At 40.5% G+C, this 24213-nt stretch overlaps 1 protein-coding gene across 1 annotated transcript in view; it reads left to right on the top strand.

Annotated features, from left to right (window-relative positions):
- Positions 1–7374: 7374 nt before the first annotated feature.
- PAQR9 (progestin and adipoQ receptor family member 9) overlaps positions 7375–24213 on the top strand; it is a 20332-nt gene continuing 3493 nt past the window's right edge. The window contains exon 1 of the mRNA XM_010716645.2: positions 7375–7429. Coding sequence (XP_010714947.1) covers positions 7375–7429 — 55 coding nt within the window. The remainder of the gene's footprint in view (positions 7430–24213) is intronic.

Below are 24213 nucleotides of genomic sequence, written 5' to 3'. Positions count from 1 at the left end.
AAAAAAAAAAAAACAACCCTGGAAGCTCACACCAGAAAGCAAATGGATCAAGACCTGCAACCATGCTGTGTGTGCTATGAATTTCCACAACTTCAGAAGGGTCAGTATCCCTGAGATGCACTGTATTCAAGTTAAAATAATAAATGCATAATAGTTAGAGCCCAAATGACTCATCCAAGTTTCAAAACTAATTATTTAGACATTACTTGCCTGGGAGATGCCACTGGCATGTACAACCAGCAATTAAAAACTAGGAAAAAAATCAAAAAGGCTGGGGACAGTAAATCTCAGCACTAGCAGACAGCTTAGAAACAAGTGACAATAAAAGCCAAATGTAAAAAAAGGCTGTTAAAGCATACTGCATAATGAATTATAGTTGTGCTTGTCACTCACAATGTAGAGGACATCTCAAGAGGCAATGTCAAAAAAGGCTGTTGCTAACTTGTAAAAATACATTTGATATTTGCAGTTAGGCCACACAGGGTCGTCTATATATATCTCAACTACAGATAACTGTATAAAGGTTGGATTGCAACCAACTGCAATTTTACTGGAATCTTTGAGCGTCATAACAGTTGCCTGTGAGGCCCAGTCGCACTGCAGGTTTGGTACCAGGACCTGATACTGAGAATATTGATTCATTTGAAACATTTCTATTAGCAAAATGTTGAGGCACGTGCATGAGTCTGAGCACTTTGTGGAGTTATTTGTAAATGCTGGTTGAAGGTACTGCTCTCTGAGCCTCTGTAAGCAGACCATGTGTATCAGGAGCCAATGCGTGAAGGGAGATGTGATTCATTTTAAGGAATTCTAATGAACGTATGTTGGTTCATTTGTCTGTTTGCTTATATGTGTCTGTGAACTACAAAGTTACAACGAGTGCGCAGAATATCTAGGGAAATGCTTCTTGAGTGTGTATTTACTCAGCAAGGACAATATTGTGTAGATAATTGCTCCGTTTGCCATGTTCAATAGCAAGTCTCCATGAGTAAGGAGAAACAAAACTGAGTTAAAGAGATTAAAAGTGGAACAAGACATCTATATTTATAGTGCTTGAATTTGCTCTTGTAGAAGTCAATGTCTGCATTTGTGTGGCTTGTAAGGAGGCAGGATCTCTGATTTGAAAGCACACGTGGCTGAATGTTCATAGGCACATCCAGAGCTCAGTCAGGAGGTCTGGATCTGCAGGCCAGATGCACAAGGACATCCTAAAAACAATTTTCTTTGCTTAAGTACCTGTCATAATATTTTTATCATCTGGGTACTTAAAATAAGGTCTACACTGTGGTTAGGGAGCAAAGGACTCTATAGCTCATCTGTAAAACCAAAAAGGCATTTCAGGCTTTTTGTGGTAGATCTGAAGGACAGGCTGAGTACAAGGGGACGGCCTGGAAATGCACATGTGTTTGTCCTTCTCTGACCAACACTGACCTGTGCAATAGAACTGACTGTCAATAGGGTCAGTTTCCAGAGTGTTGGTTATGCTGGTGACACAGTCGCTTCCCTTTGCAATTAGCATGTGCTTAGAATTGCAGTCAATATACTGGCAGATACTGATGAAGCCTAGCTTCTGGGCACATCAGAGGTACCTGTAAGCTTCTAGCTCATCTTTGTGTAAGATCGATATACCGGGTCTGCAGTTATTATCCCATGTTCTGTGGTGGAATGCTATTTCTTCTTCTGCAATGTATTCATTTGAATGTCTGCACAGCTGACAAGACTGGAGCTTGCACTCTGGAAACAAAGGGGAAGTTTTCATCTGCATGCTGTGCTTGTAGAAATTTAGCAATTAGAAGTAGAAACATGTTGGTTTTTACTAAAACTATAGTTTTGCTTAATTGTTCGAGTGTCATTATTTATACACTGAATCCAGATACTATGTTTCTGTCAACAGTACCTGACAGAAAATGACAGTCTGAAAGTTTTACTTTATATTTAAGTAAGCTTTCTGAGGCAGCACATTCATAAAATGTTATTGCACTTAGTTGATTACCATCCACATGCCTTACAGAAACAAACCATACCTGTATTAGTTGTCCAGGTTATACTGTTTTTCTTTACCTGGGAGTGTAATGATGACCAAGTGGCCTGTAACAAGCTGAGGAGTCAGGCACTCCTGCTTTCTCATCCTTGCTTTGCCACTACTGTTCTGTAATCTTGGGCAAGTTATTTGAACTGTGTTCATTTTAAATGAATTTAATTCATGTAAATCACTGGAATCGTACCAGGGTTGAATGTGACCCTCTGTGTCTCAGTTTCCTCTTCTGTAAGATGGGGACAATATACCTTACCTACCTCGCAGGGTTGCTCTGAAGACTAGCTAATGTTTGTAAAGCACTTAAAAATGCAAAGACCCTCCTAGGTGCTAAGAAGAAATATTGCTGAACTCCAGCAGAGAGAATGTCATATATTCAATTGTTCCTCATCTCACTCGGAGAGGAACATGAGCGTTATTAGACCATGAACTCTTGGGAAAAACCCTCATTGTTGTTGTACTCCTAGGAAGTTCATATCCCACATCCTTTGGAGTCAATGGCAAAATTTCCTCTGGCTTCAGGCAGGGGGGCAGTTGCAGACTAAAGCAGTAGTAAACAGGCTGACTAAATACATAATTGTCTGGAGTAAAGAGAAAATATACATGAGCTAAGTAGTTTTCTTTTCTGAAATTCTCACTAATGACTTGTTTGTACTGAAGGCCTTGTTCATTTAGCCATGGGTTGTATTGCAGTTACTGTGAAACAACAGAGCAAGATTTCCTATCAGTGTCTGTAAAAGTAGGATTATGGCTTAACTATCACTGGGAATTTCAATCAACTTTAAGCTACTCCTTATCAGAGCAAAGAGACCTTAAGTAAATAAAGCTTGTAAAGAATTGTGTAATCATTCGGGAATGTAAACTTACATTGATCATACAGACAACTTTTTTTCCCCTCTCATTTCCCAAACTTAACATGGAACCAATCCTATTCTTAAGCAAAACTGAATTTTAGGCCTTCTTATCACTTATGAGTACCCTACCACGGAGCCCTGACTACTCATCCCACTAACCCACACTGCCCTTCTCTTGGAGCACCATTGAGTAGAGGGCAATGTTTTTAAGAGCTTTTCTAACTGGCAGTGGTAGTGAACACAAAAGCAACAACAACAACAAAAATATCAACAGATTTGAGTGATTCATCAAATCAAAGCCTCTAATCATAAGGAATTCACTCTATCCAAATAAATTCCTTGCATCTGTTACACATCTATAAGTCAGGGCTACACAACCAACACCCAAGTTACACCTGAGACTGTACCCTCTTCTCCTCAGGTGAGATGCAAGATACTGAGGTAGCATCACATGCGCTGAAAAATACAGATCTCTATTCAAGATGTTTAATGTTTTGGAGCTGGATGTGGAATCAGTTATTTTCACAACTTGATTAGACAGATGCTGTTTCATTCCACTGAATTCAGTAATGAATTAACGACTGAGGCAAAGGAAGTAAGCTTTTGCTCAAAGTTGCCTGTAAGGAAACACCAGCAGACTGCTGCTTTCAGGGCAATTGCTTCCTGGCTGACCGTACTCGCAAGATGGAGGATTCTGAAGTAGTGTTTCACTGTTTTGTGTGAATGCCTAAGGATTTGTGTTTGTAGCTGGGGGGTAATAGTGTGAAGAAACAGTTTATAGCAAGTCAATTTTTTCTGTCTACTAGAGATTCAAGCACGCTTTAGAAAGAGGTATCACATTTAAGGGTCTGTGCATGCAATGAACAAAAAGTGTGAGTTTTATTTGATTCTGTTGGGAAGGGTTGAAAATCTACTCTTTGTACACTTTTGGATGCTGACAACCGTATATGTAATGACTATGCATTTTTAGACAAAAAAAAAGGTGTGAGCTATAAATAAAGTTGATTCTGACTACATTTTTTGTAGAAATAAAGCTTTTTTCATTTCTGAATATATGTTAGTGTGACATCTGTAGGATCCAGAAACGTATTGAATACAGTTATCTTCAAACACAGATGTTGCTAGCTTAACAACAGTAACTTCCAACTCCTGTACAGTGATTTTGGTATCACTGAAAACTGTATCACAGTACAAGTATCACTCCCATTTTATTGCCTTTCACATTATCAAGTAACAAAATGGTACGATGTTTTTTGTTTTGTTTTGTTTTGTTTTTTGTATTCCAAAATCTATGCTAACCAATCCATAGTAGGAATCTCTGTTACGCCAAAATTCATTACTATTAAAGTATATATGAAAATATAAATATATTAAATGTATAAGGAGATCAGTGGTCTGCCAAACTGAGCTCACTGAAGCATCATGAGGTTGGTAACAACAACTACATGAAGAATCACAATGAAATATTGACTGTGAAACAAAGAGTTCTATTTGGCATCAAATAAAAGTCTCCCATTTGGCAGACTAGGAATGTTCCAAGTGGCAGAGTATCTTTTCCAGTCACAGTCAGGCACCAAAAAGCACTCAATGAACTGCAATTACATAGTGGATCTGCTGTAAGCCTTCTGTCTCAGTATTTAGCAAGATGTGATGCAGCCCAACATAATTGCAGGCACCTGCTGATACTGTTAAAACACTGAATAGGTGATGCAAAATCCTTTGCAAACTGAAGTTCAGAGAGTTTAGGATATGGACACTGGTCATCCAAGTACAGATCATTCTGAGTATGACTTATGTAGAGCATACATACAGAGGCAAACTGTAGGATCTCACAGTGGAGGCTTGTGAATTCCTTCAAAAGCTGTGTAATTGTTGAGAGTTCTTCATATGAAAAGGTTTCTTACTTGTAGATTGTTCGGCTTATTTAGAATTTGGTAATGACTTCAAGTATTTGATGAGCCCACCAAAATATCCACTGCCAGCTCACAAATAAGCAAATGCTTCAAAAGACTGCATCCTACTGCTGTTATCATTTAAGACCCTTCATAATGTTAACAGTAGGCTCTGAATCTGACTGCTGGACATGGATATGCTGGAGGAAAACCTCACAAAATGTATGGAGCCAGTGAGAATCTCAAAATAATGAGCAGAACAGAATGCACCAAAGTCACTGATAGGGCAAGGAACTCATATAGGTTAGAACTTCATCCTTCAGCTCAGATCGCTCCATAGCTGTTCTGATTCCAAAATGGAAATCTGAAGATAATATATGTATTTTATTACTATAATATCACTTCTCTGACAAATGGCCCTAAAAGTCTGGCGTATTTGTACAGAAACAAAAAGAAGTTTTATAGACAGCTTTAAACTTCTCAGTACAGCTGCAGGATAGTGTATTGTTAATAGAATCTATAGATGGAGACTAGGCTCAAAGACATAGACTTGTTAGAGCAGATTCAGATGAGGGCCACAAAGTGACTGGAGCCCCTCTCCTATGAAGAAAGGCTGAGAGAGATGGGGTTAGTTAGCCTAGAAAAGGGAGGGTTCCAAGGAGAACGTACAGTGGCCTTCCAATATTTAAAGTGAACCTGCAGGAAAGATGGGGAAGAACAGTTTAACAGGGACTGTTGTGACAGAAAAGGGGGATAATGGCTTTAAACTTATAGAAGCTAGATTTTAATTAGAAATTAGGATGAAATTATTTACTATGAATGTGGCAGGACACTGGAACAGGCTGTCTAGAGAAGCTGTGGATCCCTCTCCCTGGAGGCACTCAAGAACAGGTTGGATGGGGCTTTGGGCAACCTGGTCTAGTGAAGTTGTCCCTGCCTATGGCATGGGCACCACAACTAAATGATCTTTAAGGCCTTTTCCTACTGAAGTCATTATATGTTCCTATGATTGATTAGAAAATGAAAAAGCTGGTGAAAATGAAAAGCAAACCAGTACTACTACAAAGGCTAGCACTTGGTTTCAGTGATGAGAGTCTCTGGAGCAGACACTACAGATGTACTCCTTTGCACCAGAAATCTCTATTACAAGGCAGTTTTATTATCAAGAGGGTCGGTACACTGACGTTAGTGGGGAGCTGAAAATGTTTCTCTTGCCAGGGAGCACAGCCTTTGGGTATTTTATACCTGTTTTATAGGAGAATAGCAACAACAATACTGCACAGTCCTTCTGATGAAATGTTTTTATAAGGTTAATTCTCTAATTTCTGTCTCACTTGCTCCCCAAATCTAGTCCTTTCATGTTTCTCTCAGCTGGACAAAACTGAAAATAAAGTCATCCTTCATTTTTAGTGTTTAACGTACTTCTCGTGTATTATTCTTTCTTTGCTAGGAAAGACCTACTCTTTCCACTCTCCTCTGTTGTCCTGAGGAAGTGATCTACGCCATTTGTACAGGAAGGAAAATGCTGATAAGCAGGGCTCCCTGCATCCCCAGTCCTCCAGGCTACAGAATTCAGAACTGGCACATAGCAGTGTCCCGAGATCTTAGCTTTCCTTTTTAGCAACACTTGGAAAAAACAACTCTGAGTTGTCATCAGGGTGGATAACAAGCAGCGACATCTGAAGCACTCAGAAATAAGATAAATAATTAGAGAAAAGCTGCTGGAATAGCTTCTTTGATACCCTTGTACATACATGCATTCTCTTTCTTACTGCCCCAAATTCAGCAAAGCTCCTAAGCACATGCTTAGCTTTACTATACACATATGTTTATCTTTGTTCATTCATAGGCGCAAACCTTTCCTGATATTTAAGCATGCTATAGAAGCAGAGCCCTAACAAGCAGACAGTGCCAGGGAAATGTTGCCAGCAAGAGTCTGGCACAGCACATTGTGCCATTTAGCCCAAGCAATATCCTGTCCTCTGACACTGAGGGCTGGCCAAGCACCTCACACAAGGTTCACGTTACCTTCTCTGCTTTAGTTCTTTAAAATATTTTTGTTTCAGACCATTGTCTGAAAGATTTTAATAGGAAAAAAGGGCAAAATACATATGTAATAGCTAGAATAGCACTAATTTAGTCATTAAATAGAAAGCAAATTTTCCAATTGTAGCAATTACAGGAACAAAACACCGTCTCTCCTAGTCTGGTAGAAGAAACATAGCTTGGAGTTTGGAACAGTAATCCCATTTACTGAACACTACAAAATACATTCACTAGCTAACTTGGTTTAAAAGAATGTATAGTTTTTGTTTTTTTTCTTGCATTAGACAGACTCAAAGATCTGACAGAAGTCAAATACACTATGTAGAATACTTCTGTTCTCAGCAATACAGCTCATTTCTTCGAACTGTAAGTATTCCACTCCAACATAAATGTGTATCTTTATTTTAAAATGGAGATGTACTTTGGATAACAAAAAATAATTGGGCATAACCAATTGCAATGAAGCACAAGGAATTCAGGGTATCTGAGAATGGAAAACCCGCTCAAATGCAATATGGAAATGGTATTATTAAGATCACATCAAATCATGGCCAATTTCATCGTTCAGCATACACCTGAGAAGGAGTATACAGCCAGCACACGTGAGGACTTTCTTCTCCTGACATGATCAGTAATGCAGAGGATATAGTGAATATATATTCTGAATGTGAAAGAGTGTAGACTTCCATTACATTAAGCTGTGATGAATATTCCCATATGTAGACATTAGGCTGAACACTTTACACGGTAAATGAGTTTGAACACTAACTGTTTATAAATAACTCTATCTCCAGCTGTTACCAACAATACATTTTAAAAGTCTCCCTTACTAAAGGAAAATGGTGAAAAACAATCTCATAGAGTTGACAAGACTTGCTGACTTTGACTTTGCTGGCACACAAATTTACACAAGACAAGTGAACTAGTGGACTTACAAATATTACCATGTAATCACTGCTTACACTTCAGAAAGCCACAGTGACTTTTTCCAAGCAGACCGATTGAAGACCCTCAGTGAATCTGTCCATTTGCCCTTTACACTGGTGGCACAGGGTGCAAGGCCTCTTTGGAAAGTACTGGATGCTCACCAAACACAGTTCAATGCTTTTAAATAACCCAAAGGAATGTTATTAGTTAGTCAAATGCAATATATGGTTAGGAAATATTTATGATTTTCAGGTACTAAAAGTGTCATGATTTCAGGCTTTGGTGTCAGGGCAGAGCTGCCAGCTATGCCATAGACATGAGTGAATTCCAGTTAATATGCAACATTAAGCACTCTTTGTTTTAAAAGCCATTTTGGAAACTCAGTATCTCATGAATGAAACAACCCACACAAATAGGCCAGCAAATGAAGTTTCCAGGGGGACATCTTCTCATGTATAGCGTAACATATTAGCAGTAAAGCGGATTCCCTTCTGGAAAGTTTCATCAACTAAATTCACAGACAACCACCAAATTCAATTCTCTTCCCTTTTGCACACTGCCTGGAAGGAACGAACAGGCAGGAAAATAATTCTGACTGGTAAAAAGCACACTCATTCCCTAATCACACTGTTCCAGTACTGGCACAGAGGATGCAAAAGGAATACAAAGTGGAACAGCACATCTCCTCTACACTGCACTGGTCCACATATGGCAGTACCCCCAGTGATCCCACAGGGGTTGCCCCCCTGCACAGTGCAAAGCAGCCTGAGAGCCAGGCAATTACAGCCCTGTCTGCTTTCAGAGATGAGTGAACTCCAAATAGCAACATCCACACCTGCTGTTCAGAACAAAGTTTTGCAACATCAGTCTGTGTGAGCAGTAGACCTTTGGGGCACACTGAGGTCAACCAGCAGGAGTTTTCTAACCAGGGTTAATATTATCCAGTTTTAAGAAAACAAACCTAAATTTTCAAAGTCAGCTGCTGGCACTGTGAAATCTCAGTGCTTGATTGAATCTTTGTATTTCACAATGCTGAAATTTAAAAGAGAAGAAAGATATGATACACATACAGTGCAAAAGGTCAGCTAATCCAGACTTCCTTTATCTGCTCCAGTCAACGCACAGACCCAAACAAGAGCACGGTGGTGTGTGTAAAAATGAAGTGAAGTGCAGTGTAGCACAGCGCCTATTTTAAATAGAACATGCTGCAGTGACTTTTGGAAGCCGGCCGGCACGGTGGTGGATGTAGCAGGACAGAGGCTCGGCAGCAGAGCCGCCAGGAGGAGCGCGCAGACCGCTCCCGGGGTGCAGGGATGCCCTCCAGCCAGGCCAGCAGGAGGGAAACTCTAGGGCTCCAGCAAGGACGCATTTTTTCCATGGCAGCTAGCTGCTGCATTTCTCATTTTCAGTGCGCAAGGAGAGCAGAGGAGTACTCACCAGGCACCTCCGCCCACGGCCCTGCTTTCCTTGGACAATGCACGGCTGGAAAAAGCACTGCCCTCCAGGGCTGCCCTCCACTGGGCACCAGCCCCACCTGCTAAACTCAGCTGCCCCGGGGCACTTTGGTAGGGATACCCTGTCCCTATAGTGCTTTCAGGGAGAAGTTGGCACAGATAGCCCGACGATTTGGCAAAAATAATGCCTTAGAGGCAGCTGCTTGCTGATATAATCCCATATGAAAAGAAAAACTGTTTTGGAGGGGATGACGCTGCCCTCTTAGGCATTCCTGGAACCTACACTGAGAGTGAGTCAGTCAGAGCAGGACTGTGTGTCTTGCTATGTTTACTTTGTATTTAAGTGCATTTACTAAAATAAGGTTATTTCTTCTCTTTCCTTTACCAGGTATATACAGCAGCAGATACAGATTAATATACCTATTAAATTTACGTATCTGTTGAACATTCACATGTGATAAACAAGGAAAGAAATGTGCAGTAGGGCAAAAAGAAACATTCTGAGAGTATTCCCCTGTGCAGGATTTCAGCCTCTGGGACACAGAAGGCTGAGAGGTCGGGCATTTGAAAGTCATTGGTTCAGAAATGGCTCCTTCCTGGCCCAGAGCTTGAATCCTCGGTGAGGATTTCTCAGGACAGATTTAGGGTAAGTGGGAGCAGCTCCAGCAGACCAGGAGCTAGCCGTGAGGCTCTCACCTTGTGGGCTGGCCCTGCTGGCTGATCTGATGGCACAGCCACACTGCTGCAGCTCACCCATCTCCCTCTGGATGAGAACAGCTTTTTGTTCTGTCACTCCATTTTCAGACTGGTCCACGTGAATGCAGCCTAATACATCTCCAGCTAATGCCAAACTATGCACATATATTCCTTGCTACAGCTCTCAGTGGATCCATATCAACACCTAAAACATTATAAAGTACCTTCTGAAACACTGTTCTTCTCTTTTTGGCTCTAACCTTGAAATGTCAGTGGAAGTATTACAAGGGTGCAATCATTCAATCTCTGCTTTGTCATTAAATAGCCTTTTTGACTCTTCTTTCAACTGCATAATATACACATTGCCCCCAGCTTATAATTTCACCCTTGAGCTGCTGCACTGGCTGTGCTGTATAAAAAGCAGAGTGGACACTCGGCCCTCACGGTCAGTAATAAATATAGAGGTCAGCTCTTGGCTTGCCAGGACCTCTGGGCTGCTCTGGGGAACCCTGGTTCACTTCGGACACTTCACTCCCAACATGCATCCCAAGGTCAAAGGGCACCTCTGAGACAGCTGCACTTTCCTGTTCACACCTCTTCCTTGAAACAACACTCTTCTGGGCACAGGCACAAGCCAGAGCCACCTGGAGGCAATCAGATAATCTCCACAGCCCCTGATGAAGGCAGGGTATGAGGGACCCTCATCCTCTTCTTTCACATTTAACACCAGTGTATGGGAAAGTGTTCAACAGAACGAGCTCCTGTGCAGGTTGCCCAATGACCCCTACATCTTGTGCTGACACGAGGTGTGCAGTTCAGCAGCCTCACTAGCGTCTCATCAAAACATTTCCAAATTTCTTTACTATGCTATTTTCTTCCATTCAAAAACGTCATCTTCAGCCATTTAACTCTTCACACTTCCTAACCCTATTTCACTAGGTCATTGTCTTCTCTTAACAAATTTGAAGCCAGAATCCACATTTCTTTGATCCTTCAGAACAAGTCTGAGCTCTGACAAGTGCTTGAACATGAGTGGAAGTTATCCAGGACAAACCCAGGTGGAGCAGTTATCAGGACTGCCTGTACCACGTGCAGGGTGTTTCTCTCTGGCTCTGTGTCATGTCAGTTACCTGCCTGAGATTTGCTCACACTGGGTAGCTCCATGTATTGCTGTAACGCAGACAGGATATACAACTGACTTCCTAAGTACCCATGACCTTTCAGAACATCTGGAATGATTCACAAGAGTAGAGCCCTGTTATCATCAGCCTTGCTATCTTAATGCAATTATACTTAATGACAATTTTTTAGAATAGAAATGTTGCATTTTCTTTGCATGGCCTACTTGATTGTCTTCTCATCCTGTCTTGTACCACTTCTATTAGCAGCAAACAAGAGCAAATAAATGACCCCACATCCCACCTAGATGGTCAAAATGCAACATGCAGTCATGCCTGTACGTTCAGTTAAATCCTATAATAACATTATAGTCAAAGTATTCTCACATGCCACTGAAAACTGAATATATTTATTTCATCATGCAGTCTGCTTATTCAAGTAAAGCTTTCCTGGATGTTTCAGAAACAGTATTTAAAATAAGTCTACACATAATCTATCTACATATAAAAAGTCATTCTGAGTGAAATTCTAGACTCTGAAGAATTCACTTTAGTAATAGCACAATTTATTGTATTTTCTCATCAGATTTTGTTCCTAGGGTATCAGTCATCTTTTCTTTGTTGACAGTTGTTTTGCATATCTCAACACGACTGATAGATCAGCAAGTTTAATCTGTGAGAATGTGGAGGCCTGGCCATATGTTCTGATAACAATTGTAAGGATTTTCTCTCATCTAAGAGTCAGATAAATGTTCTGGACTACAAGCCCTATCTATTATACTCAATGGCAAACACAACAGGATTCTAATATTAGAACCACCACAGTCTGGCCAGCTATTCCAGCTCTGGATCTGCCACAGGAAGCACTGTGTTAGATTATAGCTAATGCAGTAAACCGTGACTTAATGTCATCAATGGTGCTGCTAGTGACATGGTAAGAACAGAAGAGTTTCACGTGGTGAACAGTTTTCTCATCTGTAATGCCCTTCAGTGAGTTACAGTGAAATATTTATAATTATTCTTATATGAATTATCAGAGCATGCACTGAACTCTGGATTTTTTTAAGGCCTTTTATAAGTAGAGAGGACAACCATCAGCATGATTGCTGTCTTGAATTTCAGACTTAAAATTGTGTTTTCAAAGATTTTTCTTTAATGATGAAGACGTAATGGACAAAATAGGAATGTGGTAGGAAATATAACTTTCCCAACATTGTCCCTTATCTCAAACAATTTTGTTGGAAATTCCCACATTCCCTTAAATTACTTTCATGCAGAGATAAAATTGCAGGAGTACCAGTAGCTTTGGGACTAGCTGTTAATAAAACAAACTAAAGATTTAAGAGAAGCTGCTGTTCAACTTTCCTTACTCTGGTTAATATTCCAGACTTATTTCTCTAGTCCAACTGGCATTACAGTGCAGTGTTCTTAGTAGTGCCCATTTGAATAGTTATTTCAAGTCTATGTAGAGTTTGAGTGACAACACATATACAGGAGGGAAAAGAGTTTTTGCAGAGGTGTCAGGCATCATGGCTCTCTGAGTTACATGCAAAATTAAACTACAACATAGTCAGGGTAGATGTATACTATTGACCCTCCTTTTCTTCTCTGTAACACAGGGTTAACTGTGCTCCTTTGCCTCAAGCAATTTACTAATGTAATGGAGAGGCACTGGAACACATCTGAAAGACACCCCTTGGAGTCCTCACACTGAATTTCAGTAGGAACATAGTGCTGGAAAAATGTGTTATCATATGTTTTATGATCACCTCAATTGCTTCAGACCCTGACAGGTAAGTGACCTCTTACAGGAGAAAAGGGCCTGAGTTGCTGGCCTGCCCCACACAGGAAAGCTGCCAGCTCTAATTTGCCCTAATTTTAAATTTCCTTCCTATGACTTTACTAATACCTTTTTATTACTTGTAATAATAAAGGTTTTGTTCATCCTTAGTTCAGAATCCAGGTATACTCTCCCAGTTGAAATGTTTCATTGGTCTAAATCTTAATAAAGATTCTGCACTGATTTGTACTTGCGCAGCTGCTCTATCAGCTATACATAACAAATCCAACACAGTTCTTGCTGCTCAGTCATTCTCCTTCCATCTGCCAGAGTATATATAATATTTAACTCCTTAACTTTTGAGTGTTCATCACAGAATCTCTTGGAGGATTCTGATCTTGCTGGCACCTGCTTGTTGGTTCATAGTTTTTACATAAGATGTATAGATAAATAAATCATCTGCCCCTTCCATCTCTAGTTTCAAGACAGACTTCTCTGATTTTACAGTGGCTTTTCTTCAAAAGTTTTGTTGAAAATCTTTCATCCAAGGTTTTCACCTTACCTGAAAGTACAGCCTTTAAAGTTAAAGCTTGTGTATTTTTCTGCAGTCAGTAACTTCTTTCCAGATTGTCAGATGATACTGTGTTTTAATTTCACAGTTCCCCAAAAGACCTTCCATACTCTGTGAAGATTTTTGTTTTGTGAAAGGCATTATACTGACAAAACAAATGACTAACAAAAGGGATATGACTCTAAGGATACTGTAATATGACTTATTACACTGTTTACAACTGAACTTCAGAAACAATTTTCAGACAGTTCTGGCTTCAGTGACTAAAGCTTTAAGCCTCTTAGTTTTTTACTCTTTCCTTAAAGCCAGGTGCTGTGAATTTCTAAGTCCTGGTGCTATTTTTTGTCAGCCTGGCCCAAAGTCAGATATAAACAGTGAATTCATTTGCATGGAAGCCCCAGGAAACTCGATTCTCTTTCAAGTTCTTCATTTTGATATCTTACGTAGCTTCAGTCAGTCACGAAGAGCTCACTGGGTTAACAGCAGTTCTCTTTTCCCCAGGTAAATTCATAGAGCCAACTGTCACTTTCTAGAGGCCTCCAGATGTTTTTGGCAATGATCCACTTGTGAATTTGGGAAATGGTGGAAAGAGGGAAACCATAAGGGAAGCTTGTGCCATACTCCCCACTGCCTGCATCCAGTGTCTGATTGTACAGAACCAGCACACACAGACCAACTGAAAAGGAACAGAGACCTGGGGGAGATTAAAGGCAGGGTGATGAACAAGGTTCTAGCACCAAACTCTCTAGGCTTTGCGCAGAGGAACTCAGAGGTGTTCATCCTTTGAAGCAAAATCCCTCCCACTCCAGCCTGATCTGGTGAGGGGCAGCCAGCCCACGGCATGGTGTTGGGACTGGATGAACTTTAAGGTCTCTTCCAAACTAAGTCATTCTATGATTCTGTGATCTCTCCGTTCTGAACAAAACACCACTATTTGCTATAAGCAGCGAGGAGCTCCCAGCACTACTCTTATCATATATTGACTGCTGTTGTATATTTGTCATCAGAATAATTTTGGCTCTCTTTGTGTCAGTGCTAGTCACATTCATATATATGCTAAATGATCTGTCCAGTGTTTAACTGTAGCAAAATATGCATATCGGGAAAATAACAACAATGCACAGGATTTGTCTTCATCTTTTGTGAGTTCTCTAATGCTCACTCATACAGACTATAAGAAAATGTTAGAAAAGTGTGTCACTAATCACAAATTGAGATAAAGTGAAAGCAGCTCTCCTCAGCCTGTAGGTTTCTTGAAGTCTGAGCCTTCTTGTTAGTCCTGAATAAGGATTTGTCTGCCTGAAATGTTGCCTGTCATTTCTGTTGCTCCAATGAAAACTCATCTGTACCTAAGAATCTTGTCTCACTTGATGCCTTCAGCAATTACACTGCAAAAACATTACTGCTAGAGCTCTGTACAACCTTGACTATTCAACTGGCAGGCAGGTCTCAAGAGTTCTCTATTCCTGTCAGTTGCAAACCATTATAGAGCAGCATTCTTCAAGAGACAGATCTGCTTGTGGGACACATAAATACTGTTTTTCCGTCCATTGATGTCAATAGGAGCAAGGATAGAGCTATGATATTATGAGATGCTAAGAACTTAAAATATGCTCTGAATGATTTCTATTTTAAGAGCTGTTTTGCTTTGGAGGATGAAAGGTCTGTTCACTTAATATAAGGAACAAGGCCTGTCTCTGAGATGTGGAAGAACATCTATTCATCCAAAAGCTTAGCTATTTCAGGAATAATCCGTAAATTATTTTAAGAGTTTGTTTAAACTGTTGTTAACTCTACTTGGCAGACTTCTGGCAAATACATTATTGTTTCTTTAGCTTTCCTTATTCCTGCAAGGAGATTTTGAGGGGCAGGACTTGTTACTTCTTCTGTTGACACTGTTCTACTTTGTACAAATAATTACACATTCACTGGAACTAGAACTAACGCCCCCACCCTCCCCAGGAGAGTTACTGAACCACCAAACTAGAGCATTGTGTTTTTCTATCACCAGTTAGCTCCATGAATATTTAAGTACATTTTACAAAGTGGGACTGTTCCAGTAGAAGGGGCTGATGGTGAGTTCACTGCTGCGAGGCAGAAATCTAACCTGAATTTTGAGAGGAGGGAAATGGAGAGAAGGGTAAGGGAAAGGAGGGGAGAGGAGCCCAGTCCCAAGCATCCAGTCCCTCAGGTAGTTTCCCAGCCACGCAGTTCAGAGATATTCAAGGTAAAGCTATACCCAACATCTTTTGTAGTTGTTCCACTTTCATAAGATGCTTTAACATCCCATTAAGTCTCTTCATCTCATTAGCATCACCCTGTGCTTTGTTAATAACTCTTTATTGCAATAACTCAGTAAACTGTAATCTAGCTGATAGCCAGCCTAACATTGCTCACATTGTTAAGGTTTGAGTTCTACAAGCTGGATATGAAAAGTTCTGAAAAGAGGCTTTTTTTTTTAATCTCAGAATCAAATGGTTTTTCTACAAAATCTAACAATTCGTTTTTTAATAAAAAAATACAAATTTTCTGTATTCAGCTGTTTTGTACTCCCAAGTTTCTCACAACTTTCATTCACTTTTTGATGGTGTTTAGACTGACTTAATCTCTTTTTGGGATATGTGCAACTTTAATATTGCCCATGGTTTAATAAGCAGGTTAATATTTTGGGGGTAGCTAAAACACAATACTAAAGTAAAACAAACAATCTGAGATCAGGAGTGGAATGGAATGCTAAACTGTCTGAATTTGAATGATAGGTTTAACTCCTGGTTCTCATATCAATATAAAGTATCTTAGGAATTCTGAAATGGAGTCACACTGTCTAAATAAATTCTGAACACAATTAGAATAATAGAATCATACAATCATCTGAGTTGGAAAGAACCCCTAAAGGTCATCCAGTCCAACTCCCCTGCAATGAATGGGGACACCTCAGTCAAGTTGCTCAGAGCTCAGTCCATCCTGACCTTGAATGTCTCCAAGGATTAGGAATTAGAGTGCAGCATGATCAAAAGTCCTTTCCAAATAACTCTGTATCCTTATTAGACTTCTGATTATTTTGGATAGCTATAAACTTTTGGTTTAAGTCTTGCCCTAGAGCCTGACTGGGAGTGCATGGAGGATTCTTCCTCTGCAATACAGAGAATGTAGAAATGATATTACAGCTATGAATTCAAAAATTAACAATCTAGGGCAGGTCAGATACAAAGCAGTGCCTTGGAAGATACAGCAAGCTTAGAATCCACTTATTTTAGTTAGATGTATTTGGATTTCATTTATATTTAAATAAGATAATAGAATAACGGTATTTAAGAAGAGACATTGGAGTTAATAATACCTGAAAATGATTTTTAAATGTTTGAAAACATCAGTGGAAATCTGAATAAAGAGATGTACTGGATAGATAGCATAAGAACCATGATCTATTGCTTGCACTTATAACTTTTATATAAAAGTTTTTATATAAAACTATTCCTTTCATTCTTTCCCAAAAGTCTATATACCTAATATCACATGCTTGCATCCATACCTATTTACAGACTAGAATTCACAGCAAAGAATTCCTTAGTATTTGACTTTGTGCAGAATAATTATTATCTGTGCACTGCAGTACTTCTGGAAATATAAGGGAATGCTGGTTCAGCATACCTCAGGCAAAGTTCTACACCTCTTAAAGAACAATAGCATACATAAAACAGGAGCACAAGCACCTGATTAGTCTTTCATATGCACTGAAAGGCAGGGATAACTTTCTGAAGTGGAAGGAGCTGCAGTGGTATTGCTCTCGCACTGTAGAGAAGGTAACAATAGAAACTTACTACTTACCAATCCTTGTAATCTGTCCAAAAACATACATGGTAGAGGCAGGCATTCCTGATTCCTTTCCTGCAAAAAATTATGAAGAAACTTGACTATAATCTCAAGAATGAGCCCAAAGACACTTGGCTCAGAATACAGAGCGGCTTTTCTCCTCTCTAAGTACACTTTCAGCAAGTGAGTTGAAGCATTTAAACATAAGAAGTCTTTCAAAACAGTTGCCTATATCCAACTATTCACCTTCAAACTAGTGTAATTATAGTTTTGGAGCAATGAAATTAAATGACGTTCGCACAAAGCAGTAACAGACTTAGCCTGGATGGGTACGGGAATCTCCTTTAGAGTCTGAGCTCCTGAAAAGATTAGAACAAGTAACTCACAGAATACAGAAAGTTTACACTGCCCCTGGATATTGGCCCTGCACCTTTGATTACACTCTTGCTGAGTTAGAACCTCACAGAGGTTTCATGCTATTGTTCCTATATACGCTAAGAGCACCGAGGCATTTTAGATCAAACGTATATCCAACTTCAGCCTGTACTGCTTTTTCAGTTATGTTACTTTCGTGAGTATTTTCTAAACCAAACTGATACTTTCAGGAACTCTCTGGACTTGACTTCTGAAATTTCCATACAGATGCCATTTTATAACCTCTGGCCTTATACTTGAGCATTTTAACAACCTGTCGTATTCTGCCCTTAGCAAAAAGCACTGATTTTGAGCTCAAATGTGTTGCTCTATAATACCATGCTGAAACTGATACCGACAATGATATTTCTTTATATAATAAGCAACAATGATTCTGTGAAAATCATTACACAGCAACATAATAGAATCCAGATGTGTTTAAAAAACATAATATTAGGCTAATCTCCAAATTCTGGCCCAGAACGCCTGTATGCATTTCCCATGGTGGTAATTCAGAGTTTAGAAGTAAATATACCATTGTAACACACATGGCAGTCAGCTGAGTTCCAGCCGTTGTTCCCAGTGAAAAACCTTGGCCCCGGTTTTGCATTCTTTGATCCCTGTACTCTGAGGGGAAGGAGTAATTGCAGCTCCCCTGCTCAGAACTGCCCAGCCCTGGTACAATTTACAGCCGTGCAGGACCAGTCCTAATTTGTATCAGTGGTGCAACACCACACTTCTTGCCAAAGATGCTACACTCCAAATTGTTAATAAGGACAGCCAGGGACAAAGCATAAACAAGAAGAGGAATGCAGCTTGATTTTTTGTATCATCTCACACAGCACCTGGCAGAGAATGGCTGTATCAAGATGTCTACTCCCAAATACTTCTTCAGCTCTCCTGCTCTAACCTGTCAGCTGAGGGAAGGATATTTCCCTGTTCCTGATTTTTGTCTTTCAGGAAGGAAGTCCTTCAGACACAGATTTTCCTATCTTATAGTTCGTATGTAGCTGTTGAGACACTCAGCTAAGCTAGGGCCTACTATTCCAGTCAAGAAAACAAATGCAGGAATAATCATTATGTCCGATGGTTATTTCCTTGTATTCTTCCACATCTCTTTGCACAGACTGCTGGATCATTTGCATATTTGTAAAGGGGTCATCTCTCTTCATTCCCTTCCCTTGCAGTTCGTGGTATTATGAATAAATGAGTGATTATTCTTCTGAGTACAAGTAGGAAAACAGCATTAAATCTGGCTGAACTAAAATTGTTTACAACATTTTTATTCCTAAGAACAGTTTATAGTGAATAAATTAGATCAATCTATTTTCCTTTATAAATATAGGCTTATAATGAAGAGTAGTGGAGGGAAATTCAGGGAAAGCAATGGGTGTGTTGGCATGAAGTAGTTTCTTACAGGTTCTGATTTCCAAGCTGCATTGCCAATAACAGTAAACTAATTATAATATGTGAAACTGCATTGTGACATTCAGGCTCCAGGTATCAACTGTACAATAGCACTACTGGCAGCAGAACATTTTTGATGTTCTTTGCATATCTTCATTTTTCAGCAAAATTATTCAGAGGACATGAAAAAAGGGAACTGAAGTTGGGTGCCTTAATACAAACCTACTTACTTGCAGAGGGTGTAGAACCTTCTCTTCTTTGAACACAAGAGTATTAAGCATATACAAGATATAGGCAGTTTCTTGGCTCATGGTTCCAGTTTTTTGTTGTTTTTTTTTTGACAGCATTTTTCCTAAAAGAGCAGTCTAAACTTGAAAGGAATGCCTCAGGAGCACCGTTGATGTCTCCTTCAACTTCTGTTACTCTGCCTCTGCACATGCAGTTCCTGGCAAGGGCTCTTGCTGCAGTCACAACAACTGGGAGGATTCAGACGCACCCGACCTTAGAGCCTCCATTGCCTCGCACCCAATTGGAGGGAAAATAGCTGTGATTACCAGTTCATTAGCACCACCCGGTGTGCCACATCACATAGCAAAACTCCAGGCAGAACTGAGCTGAAAAGTTGCTGGTGGTGGTGACAGTGGTTTTGGAAGACAGAGGATACTGCTATGCTGTATATTGTTCAAAGCAGCATTGTAGGCCAATGTAATAAATTAGGAGGCATTAATTTCAGAGAAGCCCATGTATATTCAAGAACAGAAAGTCTAATTTGACTATTTTAGTGACAACATCTTCTGACTCCTCTCATATTTTCTTCCCTGAGCATTAATAACGATCCCGTGTTTTTTCCTATCTCCAGCCAAGCGAAGCAAAGAGAACCTGCTCTGGAATCTTTTTTCATAATGTTAACTACTTAAATACTTGCTGATTTTGACTGCATCGAGGCTGGGGTAATGGCCAACTGGGCAGCCAATCTATCTTTGTGTTTAGCACTTCCTAGATAAGAAGAGCACATACTGACACTTGATGATGCCCTGCCCCATGCTGGGGCTTGGAACTGTCTTCAGTGACTGAGGTGCCTTGCTCTTCTTTGCCTGCTGCTACAGGACTCACCCGTGGGACTGCCTGTCACAGTTACCTGCAGGCATTTCAGGAGTTCTGCCTTTTTACTTCTATGGCCTTTCACTCCATCATCTATACTCCTCTTCCTTTTGTGTATGAAATATTTTCCTTAGACAAGCATCTTTAAAATGCACTGTTAGATAGCTCTAGATTGAAAACTTTCTAAGAGAACCCATTTATCTGATCAGTACGTTAGCAATTTCTCCACCTGTGTGTGTGTTCAGGTCATTAAAGGTGCCTGCCCTTGATTAATGGACTTTGGGATAGTCCAGTGGAAACACTGACACAACATCCTGTAAGTTGGTGCTGTAATGGAGTATCTGTGAACACACAAGTCTTACAAGCATCCTCCTTAATAGTAGACACACTGGTTAATACTTAGTAGAGCTCTGGTTACAGAACTATTTGCAATTTAGCAGTGGCAGCCCAATTTATTATGTTTATATTATGACAAAACTAATGATAAATCAGCCCCATTCCCCTTAATCTGTTCTTTTGTTGGCAAAGCCAGAATTGGCCAAACTGACAAATAGGAGAATCAGAAAATAATTTAGAAAAGCCATGCTGAACGGTAGAGCACATTTATGATTAATACATCACATTTGTTCTCTGCGCTAAATGACAACATGAATCATGAAGTACTGCAACTGTATTAAATGTGTTATTAATTGAAGTAAAGCCATCAAAGAAGAAGAAAAAGTTAACTAAGGGATCCTAGCTCCATTCCTGATTTCTTAAGGTGTGAGAGTACTGTCAATGCTGCATTTGCACTTGTTACCTCAGAATTAACAGAAAGCAGTGAAGGAGATGCCTTTGAGTCATCACAGTCATCTTCTGCAAAGCCAGAAAACACGTCAGTTGATAAACGAGCTGCAAGAGAAGCTTGAAACACAAACACAGAGCAGAGTGGGAATTCCTTCCTAAGGAAGGGTGGGGGCCGAGAGAGTTTTCCAGTGGCAACTCTCATGTCTTGTTTTTTATTTCTATGAAGTAACAGATTCAATTAAACACATAACACGACAAATGCTTTCCTTACAAACCAAAACAACTTTGAAAATCCTAGGAACTGTGTGAGTCAAGAGTCTGCATAGGTGCTAGGGTTATCAAGAAAATAGGGATTTGTTCTCTCTACTGCCTGTACAGTACTGCTCTGAAAAGGGACAACCTGAAATTCGAGGAAATTCCAAAGCTCTTTTGAAAGTGAAAATACCAGGATTTTGGCATGTAAGAGCACATCAAACAAAATAAAGAGCTGTTGCTGATAGCAATTACTATGTAAGATTAAATTCAAATAGTTTCACAGGATCAGATGAACAACACTTGTGCAGAAACACTGAGAATTATGTCTTATATCTTTTTGTCACAGTGCAAGGGCCCTTACACAGGTTGCTTTCCACAGAGGAAAGCAGACGTGGTTAGAAGTTGGAGCATAAGGGCTCAGACCAGCAGCCGTTCCTCTTGTGCACAGCCACGTTAGTAACACTTTTGTCCCCACCACAGATTCAGCATTCCAGGCCTCTAGATTTCAGGACTCAGGGACACATATAGCACCCCCTGTCTTCCTCTCCCCCAAAAAAGTTTTCGTTCACTGTTCATTAATGTACTGTTCACAGTACATTAGAAAAGAAACAACTTTACAAAAGAAACTTACTTGTTTTGCAATGTTGGCCATCAAAAGTTAGACATCTATTGTGCACATCAATATAAACTCCTTCCTCGTGCAACTCTATGCTTTTTTTGTAACATAACCTATGCATCTTTTATACAAGGTAATACGTACACAAGGCAGCATAGATTATATCTATGATTATATTTAAGATTACATTTAGATTACATTTAAGATTATATGAGAGCCTGTAAATCTTCTGGTTTGAGCTTAAAACTCTTGTATACATTCCTTATGTACAGTCCCTACCTGTGCCTTTCCCCTTGTGCAGTCTTACCCTGCAAACAACACCAAGATGTTGACCCTGCAAATTGCTGACTTCAGAAATGAAGCGTCATCAGTTTATGAAAGAGTTTACTTATTCGGTAGCATGAAACAGCAGGGGACAGCGGGCTTGAAAAAGAAAGGTCATTCCCATTTCTGTATTTCTAATAGAAATTCAGTTAAAATTAATGTCAGTGCTAACATCTTTATTTATAGGTAACTGCTTTACTTTTCTGACCCTTCCATCAGTAGAAACCAGCCAGAATACTGGTCTAGTTCATGGGTGACTTCTCTCCAGCAACATCATTTACATTTGGTAAATACAATTTAATTCAGACTGAGTGCCTTGTCTGCAGTCTGTAATTCGGGGCTTGCTCCTGGGCAGGGCATGCCAAGGAGTGACGCTGCTCCATCCTTGAGACAGCGAAGGTGCCAGCACCCACTGCGCGTCTGCATGCAACTGTGTAGGGCTTTCCCAACAGCCCGTCCCCTGTGTCAGTGTGCTCCTCAGCCATACATTTTCCCTTTCCTGCACAGATCTGCAGGTCTTCTTGGGTGATTAGAAACCTGTTAACATATGAGAAGTTTAACAGTAACTTGAGAATAAATTAAGTGCAGCAAGCACACAGAAAAGGTCCCTGAATACGTAACCTATTGGAGCTCACCCGCACTGGTGGCTCTGCATGGAGTCCCGCTCTGCAGTGGATGGAAAGCCTGCAATACTTGGTATTTTTAAATAGTGGTTCTTCTCTAGACTACAAAAATGTTGACAATCAGAGAAGAGCAGCAGGGAATATTTGTGCCTGTGGCATGAGGATTATACAACTCACTATGGCACACACTAACCTCCATGTATAACAATTTTATGAACATTAAACTACCTTCATAACTAAAATCACTATACCTAGTGGTTCTGGCTGCTAACTAAGAACCTGTCGGTCACAGACTAAGTAATTTTCTGCTTTCTGGCTAACTTATTTCCCATTTCTGCCATTTCAGATCAGCTCAAGTATTACCTCTGTTCTGATCATGTTAAAATACTCCATCCCCACATCTTGGAGATGACAACTTCCGTACCCAGATGTGTCGCACTGCTTCCTCCAGTGCCACAGGCCATGTGGGGCTGCCCCTCCCCAGGGCTGCAGGCCAGGTACTCCCATGCTGCTGCAGAGACAACCGTGCCTGAAACAAACCTGAGCCTCTGCAAAACCCTCACACACCTCAGCCTCTGCTTCTTGCTGTTTTCTATTGCCTCCCTGAATGCAGGAATGCTGTTGCCTCCTCTTACCAACCACTGGTATTGGGATACCCCAACAGAAGCTGCACTTCTGCTACACAAATCCTCTTGGAAATTCAGCACACACACATCCATGCTATCCTACTGCTTTCTTCATCCAGCTCTAAGAAACGAGAGAACAGACATTACATCCACTACCTTGCAGCATTCTTTTTCTGTTTAATTCTCCATGTATTTTGTGTAAGACAGCACTGCTCCAAAGCCGTGGCAGGAAGAGCAGCCTTCTTTGTGTTTTGCAGGAATATGAGCAGTGAGCGCTTAAGAAACAGCGCAGAAATGAATGAACAGGTTTGCATTCTGACTTGCCTCTCGACAACTGCAGAGCCTTCCACTGCTCAGTTCCCCCAGTCTTTGCTTCGTGCAAACTTTTGTGCCTTTTCTATGGGAAAAGCACAAGGAGGTGCAGGCTACTCTTAAAACCATCCTTAAAAGGTAAATTTTCACTTATCGGCTTAACACCCTCCGTCACTATCCATCTCTATTAACACTGCTTTCAGAGACTAGGTTTTAAGGGCAAGTTTTCTGGCGTTCAACGAGACTCCTGAGCTGGTATTCCACTTCTTTCCCAAACATCCTGGTCCCGAGTCCCACAAACACACAACCGCTGAGTTCATCGCTGTGAGCTCTGCCGCAGCCCTTTAATGAGCATCTTTCACAGCCAGGGTGAAAACGCTGCTGAAACGGGTCAGGATTACCAACCGGTAAACAAGAAGGAGCATTTAAAGTCTGCTTTAGAATTCAAACGAAGCAGTGTTTTACAGCACGGCTGCCTGAGCTCCGGACGAAGCGGTTCCCGCACACTCGCTCACACCGCGCTCGCTGCCGCTCGGGCGGAGCAGCGCCGCGCCACCTGAGGG

This window comes from Meleagris gallopavo, chromosome 11 (assembly GCF_000146605.3).
Source record: "Meleagris gallopavo isolate NT-WF06-2002-E0010 breed Aviagen turkey brand Nicholas breeding stock chromosome 11, Turkey_5.1, whole genome shotgun sequence".
In the NCBI taxonomy this organism is placed as follows: domain Eukaryota; kingdom Metazoa; phylum Chordata; class Aves; order Galliformes; family Phasianidae; genus Meleagris; species Meleagris gallopavo.
The sequence above is the reverse complement of the archived record's forward strand: the minus strand, read 5'-3'. Positions and strand labels throughout refer to the sequence as shown.